At 48.6% G+C, this 8173-nt stretch overlaps 1 protein-coding gene across 6 annotated transcripts; it reads right to left on the reverse strand.

The window, feature by feature from the left end:
• Positions 1 to 73: 73 nt before the first annotated feature.
• Positions 74 to 7952, reverse strand: smagp (small cell adhesion glycoprotein). 6 transcript variants are annotated; one of them, XM_088915999.1, is made up of 6 exons: positions 7837 to 7935; positions 7637 to 7710; positions 5299 to 5444; positions 4725 to 4805; positions 4358 to 4411; positions 74 to 3125 (listed from the first exon to the last, which is right to left on the reverse strand). In XM_088915999.1, exons 4-6 carry the CDS (start codon positions 4753 to 4755, stop codon positions 2953 to 2955), a joined length of 258 nt encoding a protein of 85 aa, XP_088772125.1. In that variant the 5' UTR covers positions 4756 to 4805; positions 5299 to 5444; positions 7637 to 7710; positions 7837 to 7935; the 3' UTR covers positions 74 to 2952. The 6 variants fall into 6 exon arrangements, with proteins under 6 accessions (XP_088772125.1, XP_088772099.1, XP_088772115.1 ...); XM_088915973.1 differs by having other exon boundaries at positions 7632 to 7710; XM_088915989.1 differs by lacking the exon at positions 5299 to 5444 and having other exon boundaries at positions 7837 to 7919.
• Between the last annotated feature and the right edge of the window lie 221 nt (positions 7953 to 8173).

Here is an 8173-nt window from a genome sequence, read left to right on the forward strand (position 1 = left end):
AAGTGATGAAGCAGTGCTTTAGAAATTGAGGGCAGCTGCTCTTCCTAGATTTGCTCAATACAGACTAATATCACAGCATCATAAGATCACTTTATTAGCCATATACAATTTCTTGCATTAGGATTTTGTCTTTTCACATACCCCAGCTTACTCTCCATGAGACACAGAGGGGGAAGAGAAGCTTGGGGTCAGTGCACAGGGTCAGCTATTGTACAGCACCCCTGGAGCAGTTGGGGTTAAGGGCCTTGCTCAGGGGCCCAACAGAGTAGGATTCCTCTGCCAGCTGTGGGATTTGAACCGGCAACCTTCGGGTCACAGGCACAGATCCTTAGCCACAGTGCCACCGCTCCGCTCCGCCCTATCATGGTACCAAGTTCATGATGGATTTAAAGGTTAAGAATACTGACAGTTAGGTTAGGAGTTGCTAGAATTAACGATGACTCAGCACTGTGCTAAACAGGCTATACTTATACCCAATTAAATATAACTGAATGTGGCACAGTGATGGAGCGGTTAGCATTGCTGCCTCACAGCACAGGTGCTCTGGGTTCAATTCAGGACCTGGGATGCTGTCTGTGTGGAGTTTGCATGTTCTCCCTGCATTTGTGTGGCTTTCCTCCAGGTGTCCCGCTTTTATCCCACACTCCAAAGACACCCTGGTAGGTTCATTGGCTTCTAGGAAAACTGGCCCTGGTTCTGTGCATGCTCCATGATAACTAGTGTCTCGTACATCCTGCCTTGCGCTCGTTACTTTCCGGGATAATCTCTGGCTCCCCTGCGACCCTGAACTGGATTAAGTAGTTAGAAGATGGATGGATGGAGTTAAAGAGCCAGTATAGGGGATCCCAGTCCTGGTCCCAGGTATGCCCACAGCTGCTGGCTTCCACTGCAGCTGAGCTCTTGCCTTCAAATTGAATGAACAGGTTGCAGGTTTAGAACCTTTAACAAGTTTTTTTCCCCTACTCAAAGGTTTGAAATTTTAACAGTTTCTTAAGTAACTTGTAAAGGAACTGAAAATGATTCAATAAAAGCTTATTAGGTTGGTTAATGGTATAATTTTAAGGGCTTAGGTGGAGCAAACCCAAAAGCATGGGTCCCCAGGATCACTCCACCTCCAGATTAGTGCTTCCCAACCCTGGTCCTGGAGAAACAAATAGGCTCCAGGATTTGGATTAATCTGGATTTTGCTGCTGATATGCTGTAATGTGTGATGTTTTGCATTCTTTGAAATTTGGATTTTGAATTGGCCTGTACCAACTCCTGGGTTTCCCCTGCCCGCAATCCCAGCCGGTGTATGCAATATGACCGACTGGACTCTACAATAGAAGGAAACACTGTGGGAATGTGTGACAAAACACTGTCACCGTGTCTGGCTGAGAGCAATACCACTCTCACAGCAGGTCTATCTGATGCAGTGCCACTCCCACAGTAGGCGTGTCTGATATAGCACCACTCCCACAGTAGGTGTGTCTGATGCAGTACCGCTCCCACAGTAGGTGTGTCTGATGCAGTGCCCCACTCAGCTATGGCTGTTCAGCTGATCAACTGGCAGGAGCTACCTAGTCAGGAATACCAGCAGCAAGGTGAGGAGGGGCTGTGTACAGTTCTGTGTGCTGACGTTATTGTATACTCTTGAATTTGGGGATTTTGGACATTTCAGGACTGGCCATAGAAAAAACAAAAGTCTAAACGGAACCAGAGCAATTCATTTGTGAATTAGCACTAGAAATTAAGAGCTGTGTTCCTCCAAGACAAGGTCTGGATCCTCTGGAATGAAGATTTAAAACAAAAAGGCTTGCCATTTACTATAAACCTTTTTACAGATAAGATTCAAATGGGCATTTTATTGTAATCTTAGTTGTTTCCAGTATGGCAGGACCACAAGCAAAAGCTAAATAGTGTAGAAAATAAAAGTTGAGAAAATCACTCAATTCCAGCTACAATACAGGTGGTGCCTATGGGATGAAACAGCTCCCCCTGTTGGTTATTGTCTTGCAGTCACATACTGTCACATTCCTGTTTGCAGATAAGACAGTTCATAAGTTGTCAAAAATGTATATAGATACAAGTTAATAAAAGAAAAATGTTTAAACATACTTAAAATCAAATCATAAAACCACTATCCACATTTTGAACCCATTACAAAAAATTCATAGCATTCAAAAGGTGCCGACTGGGTTATCCCTTGCACTGTTGGACTGCACCTTAGCTTGTTCCAATACTGCTTAAACATGTCCTACCAAATCAACTAAAACAAACAACTGCCTCCACCAGGAGTTCCGCTTATCTAACGCTTAGCTTAAACAAGAACACTGATAGAACTAATGTGTTTTGGCCATTGTAACTTGGTCGCCACAAGTAATCCAGACTAATGCACCTTCACTCACCCCCACGTGTTCCGAGAGCACAATTTCACCATATTTCACATGCAGGAATAAAAATATAGATTTTAACGTAACAAGGATTGAACTATGAAACTTGTCAAGCTGCGAAAATAGAAATCATACACGATCCAGATAAATTGGTCACATTTTAAAACTGTTGTATTAAAAAAAAAAAGAAGGCTCAGCCTGCACCTTTGGTTTGTAAAGAGTTTTCCCAGGGAGAGGGTCATTGTGACTGAAGGCTAAGGTCTGGGTCAGCGGAGGCAGAGTGGGGCACCAGAAAATGACCCGCTGCTTCTGAGGAACAGAGGAGCAGGACGGTGGCACTTCGCAAGCCCTGTCCAGACAAGCGTTTGTTTTTTTACATTCTGGGCTCCCCAAGCGTCCTGTCTTATAGCGCGCCGTGTCGTAATCGCTGTTGTAAACCAGCCCTTTAAAACGAGCTTCGGAGCCCAGTCATGGTGCCTGCCAGCGTTGGCACGGTTGGGCACCGTCCGTCCATCCTCCCCCGAGCAAACCTGTCTTCCTTAAGAAGTGGCGCTGTCCGGGAGCTCCGCTGCCACCGGGATCAGATGAAGTATTCCTTCTTGTCCTCCGGGCTCGCCTCCGCCGCCACCTGCTCCAGCTCCTCGCCCGGCGCCGGCTCGCCTGTCGTCCTGTAGGCCCCCTTGTTCTGGCACTGGTAGCGGAAGAGGAGGTAGGCCGCGCCCGCCAGCGTGAGCAGCACCAGCACGATCACCACTGGGGACACAAGACAGACAGCACCGTCACCTTGGGTCCCAGCCGGCGGGCCGGGTGAACCCCGGGCCTCTTCTCATCCCGAACCCATCCGATCGCTCGTGAACCGAACGCCGGCTAAAACTAGCAGCTCACCCAAGGGGACTCCTGTCATGCCTTCAGGCTGTCGGCTGATGAGTACACAAATAGAAGCTGCTCTGGATAAGAGCGCATATTGCACACATGGCTGCAAGCAGCTTATGGCTTGCAAGTAAAAAAACTAAGCTATCCAATAGGTCTAATTAAGCTAATTACTAGTGCAACTACGTGTTCAATGACCGAAACGAGGCCTCCACTGTAATGACAGAGATGGGCCTGGGATTTTCGCGACAGTGCTCAGGGTTTTCAGATAATGATTATAACTACACTACAACACAACCTTTGACTGGGGTATTGCATCACCTCGCCTGAAACAAGATTCTCTGGTCAGTCCTGCATCCACTATAACACTGGTTCCCAGTACCGGCCCTGGTGCCCCCACACGCTTGCTGGTTCTCATTCCATCCCACCTGCATGAGCTCACTGAAGGCTTACTTGATCTGAGAAGTCGCTTCAACTGAATATTTGCCTTTCGTTTCTAGTCAAATGTTTGGGATTTTATTTCACTTACAAAGCACAACGGTTAAAGCTCCAACATGTTTAAGAGCTGGGAAGAAACGGTGCAAATTAATCTCATTATTATTATTAAGCAAATGAAGGGTTTCATTGTGTAACTGAGGGCTAAGCAAGGACAAAAACCAGCAAGTGTGAGAGTCACCAGTGCAGGATTATGAACCGCTGCACTAGTGTATAAATATTGGCGTTGAGATCTTGAATCTGCGTTTCCTGCATCGTTCAGTTAACACCCCCTTTCAGACTTCTGACAGTATGAATATGGTTAGTATCAAAACGACCTTCAATCTCGTCATTACAGTCCAGCCCCGCTGGTATACATGCCACCTGTTTGGAAGCTTTTGGTCACAGCTGTATGATAAAGTGCACGGTCATTTCACCCAACTACAAAATAATGCTCTTTAAGTGAAAGCACATAAGATCAAATCTGTCGGCTCTAGATCATTCTCTTGGTTCTGTGCGCGAGTGCGTCTCTACACTTTCCTGTCCTGCGGTCGACGGTCAATAACGCTGATAGCACAGAAGTGAGAGCGGGAAACTTGTTCCACAGTGAGGTCTGGCACCTCTCTTTTTTCGGACATTACCTCCAATGATGGTGGAGTCCGTCTGGGCAGGCTGGGGAGTTGTGACCTCAGGAACTGAAAGAGAAAGAGACAGTCGATTTGTGCTTCTCCCTTCCTGCCAGCAACAGCAATCCTTTCCACATCTGAGGTTCCCTCGTCCTGGGGGCACAGGGCCCACTGAGCAGGGCAGTGCGGTCATAGTGACCCTTCCCAGACAGGGCCCGACGCTGCAGGCAGAGGCCTTAACGGGTTTACACGCACCAATCAATTCAAGATTCAGCTCTTTTCGCGGGAATCTGGAGAGCAGCGGTGAACAGTTTAGATATGCGAACAGACCACCTTTCAACTCAGAGGCAACACAACTGTGCCCCTCACCTCCCCCGCGTACCTGTCAAAGTGGTGGGTGTTTGGGTTGTCATGGTAACTGTAGCACCACGATCCCTCTTCTCTCGCTGTGGACTTCCTGGAGCTGGAAAACAGAGCAGCGTGGTTGGTCAGGAAGGGCCTAAGTGTTAAACTGGGGGGGGGGGGGGGGCAGCAGTAATACTCCATAGGAGCACTGCCATGCGGGAGAGGAATTGTCTTACCAATTCACCAGTTCTCCTTGTGTCACTTATAAGGTTTTAGCTAAAGAGCAAAAACAAAACGGAAAGACCCTCAGATCTCGCAAGGCCCGGGCAAATATCACCAGTCCAGGGGACTCACGCGTTCCTGGCTCAATCCCTCACGACCTCCGGACGGCTCCAAGTGCACTAACTAAGTGGCAAAGAAGTTCGATCTGCTATGGCTTCCAGGTGTTACTTCAGCTGCTGTCTGACAGTTTCCTCTAACGCAAAGCCCCAGGGTGTGGGTATTCTCATTCCAGATGGGCTCTCAACCACGTAACTGAACAAATCACCTGCTTCAACAGCCAGTTAAATACTTCCAAGTTTTCCACAATTGAGGTTTTAAAGGGGACCTACTGAATAAGACCTGCTGGGCTGTGGCTCTCCACTCTCCAGGACCTGGAGATCCAAGGCCCCTCTGGGCAATTCGGGATCACTCCGACGACATCTTGTACCTCCAGCAACCTTATTTACTGCATCTCTTGGAGGAAATGCCCAGCCATCTACATTGGAGAAACAGGAAGGGGACTGGGAAACCGCTTCAGGGGACGTCAGGACTGTGAGGATCAAAGATTTCTCCCAGCCCATTTCACCTCTAACAGCCTACGATCCCACCGATCTCGTCGTCTGTGCTCTCAAAGAGGGGTTTCGGGACTCCTATTGCAAACACACATCCGAAACCAAAATTATCCTGAAACGAGGGCCACACCTTCCCCCTTTCTCTTACAGACAGACTCGTCTCCTTCTAATCCTCTCTATTCATTTGCAGGTTGTGACTGCAAACCGCACTTCACTTCACACTACCTGAATGTCGACTCCGCTTCTCTCCTGCTCCTGCCTCCTCCCCACTCCCGGCTTTTGTTCTCCTGAGCTTTACCAACCGCCGGTTTTCCTCGCTCTCACACCCGAAGAGGGCTCCACAGCCGAAACATTGTGTTTTTCTTCTCTTTTCAGCAGGGAATAAACCTATACAGAGCGATGAGGTTCCCGGGGCGGTCCAGTACTGCAGCGGGGTGTGGTGCTTTTCTTATGAGCGTTTTGCCTTTCCGACTCGCGGGACAAAACCCACTTCGGGCTTGAAAGTCCGCGGAATACAAACTGTACATCTGTTTGCAGGTGAACACGGTACAGTACATACAAGACAAAAGGGAGAGAGGAAAAAAAAACTAGCACCCGTAGCGACAGTCCGCTGTCAAAGTAAAAACAAAAACCCGAAGATACTCTCCTTGAGTAAACAAGTTGAGCCAGTATTCCGGTTTACAGTCCATCCCCCGCGTCTCAGCAATGTGAAGATGAACCCCGGCACTTAACACGCGTCGCCGTGAGCCTACAAACACTTCCCCACACATCGCCCTGCAAAGGGCTGCGCTATCCTAGCAACCGTAGCGAAGTCTCAGCCACTGCGAAGGTTACAGCTCGGACAGTCCGTTCTTTGCGGTCGGGCAGGCTGTAGGGATCAGCGAGAGCCCAAAAGACAGGCAAGAAACTACAGGGCACAGGGCCCACCCCGAGAAGAGAAGGTCATCTTTTCATTTCTAAAAAAAAAAGTTCCGCACCTCCACGCTGGACGTCTGACAAATCCTGAAACTTCATCTAACTAGGGGACACTGCAGCACTTCTCCATACCGTGTGGTTCCGGCGCTCTAGTCGTTTTTTTTTTCCCCAGATAAGCAATACAAGAAAATCTAACTTGATTACATAACAATAAACTTCTAAGTCAGGAGATCTGAAACTCGCCGATACTGGTTCTTTTCCATCATACCGCAGTGACAAGTTTTTTTTAAAAAAAAAAACCTACAGAGAAGAAGCGCCTCAGAAAACTAGAATAAAACAAAAGGCCGTATCGCGGCTCTGAAGAGACACTCGGCTGTCAAAGGGAAACAGCTGCTTGGTCGTGTCCCAGCTGAACATCAGAGCCCCGCACTAGTCTGATCGTACTCGGGGGCCCCATTGTCTGCAAAGATTGAGCTTGTTGTGCAGTGAACCAAAAAAAGCTACACTTCGGTTTAATGCGCCTTCTTGAAATTGATTTGAACCTTAGTTTGGATGACATTTGTTTTTAAAAACTACCAAATTCGATGTTCCCCAAATTCACCCGGTCGGCCTTGACTACTTCAGATCTCGGAAACAATCGTGTTTTGTCCCCTTCATTCACATTTCCAGAAACATCTGTAGAGTTTTGAAAAAAAAAAACACACACATACCGGCGTACACAAGTTTCTCGCAACATCAACTGAAACAGGCACTTATTGTGCGATTACACAGACTATTTCTGCTCCGCCATTACGGACCGTGAGATTCGGAGCAAGGAAATTCACGCCACGGAAAATGTGACTTTTCCAGCCGCCTGGCAGCCGCCAGGTTGTGAAGGAGAGACCCACGGGCGTTTTCTATCAGCTCATACAACACGCGAGCAGACGTCGCCTCTCAAAGCAAGTCAGTGTTCGGCCACCACGAGGGATTAAAACCACGCGAGTGTGAGGCAGAACGAGAGGAGGTCCCATACATTACAGCGTTTTAACTGTGGGACAAAAGCTTGTGGGGTGGGGGGGGGAAAGTTACACTGAATGAGCTTTAAACTTACCACAATCCCTACCAAATCAGACGCAAGTTTAAGATCGTGATCAACAACAAACACGGTTTTAGGACCCGTTTGCATCACTCATCAAACTATGGATCACAGTACATACCTTACCTGGGTCTTCAGAGCAGCACGCCCGACGGACACATCACCACGACCAGAACCGGGCACTTTGGGAACCTCAAACACTGCAGAGAAAGTTTTGTTACCACGAAGAATCCGGTCACCGGAATCGCTCAAACATCGCGGGAAAACAACAAAAACCCAACTAACTACATCCGCAGAACTCGAGCATCTGGACTATAGATACCCACCAGCCCCTCCCGCAGAAGCATAACGTGTGTTTCCGAAGGGGGCGAGCAGGCGTCCGTGAAGAGCGTCTGCCAGCGGCGTCACATGACCGCTCCTCTCCTGCAGGGTCCTGTTCCAAGCGCGCTCCCGCGCCCTGCTCGTCCCCGCGGCAGCACACTTCCCTCAAGTAGGCGCTTACCACACAGTCAAAACCCGAGGCCGCAGGGCTGCGCTCAAGCCGCCTGACTAGAGGGGCCGCTTCCCCTTATTCTCATTGTAAAACACCACATGTGTCCCCTAAAGGCAACCCGCTGTCGTATTAGGACATTTCCCTGACCAGCCCAGCAGCTCCAAAATAGG

The sequence above is a fragment of the Atractosteus spatula genome, chromosome 1 (genome assembly GCF_055471065.1).
Source record: "Atractosteus spatula isolate fAtrSpa1 chromosome 1, fAtrSpa1.hap1, whole genome shotgun sequence".
Lineage (NCBI taxonomy): Eukaryota > Metazoa > Chordata > Actinopteri > Semionotiformes > Lepisosteidae > Atractosteus > Atractosteus spatula.

Excerpts from the sequence above, each read along its gene's own strand:
- smagp (XM_088915999.1), bottom strand. The coding sequence starts at position 4,755 with ATGACAACCCAAACACCCACCACTTTGACAG. Across the intron at positions 4,412-4,724 it reads AACACCCACCACTTTGACAG|TTCCTGAGGTCACAACTCCC; the intron begins GTACGCGGGGGA and ends TTTCTCTTTCAG. Across the intron at positions 3,126-4,357 it reads GGACTCCACCATCATTGGAG|TGGTGATCGTGCTGGTGCTG; the intron begins GTAATGTCCGAA and ends TTGTGTCCCCAG.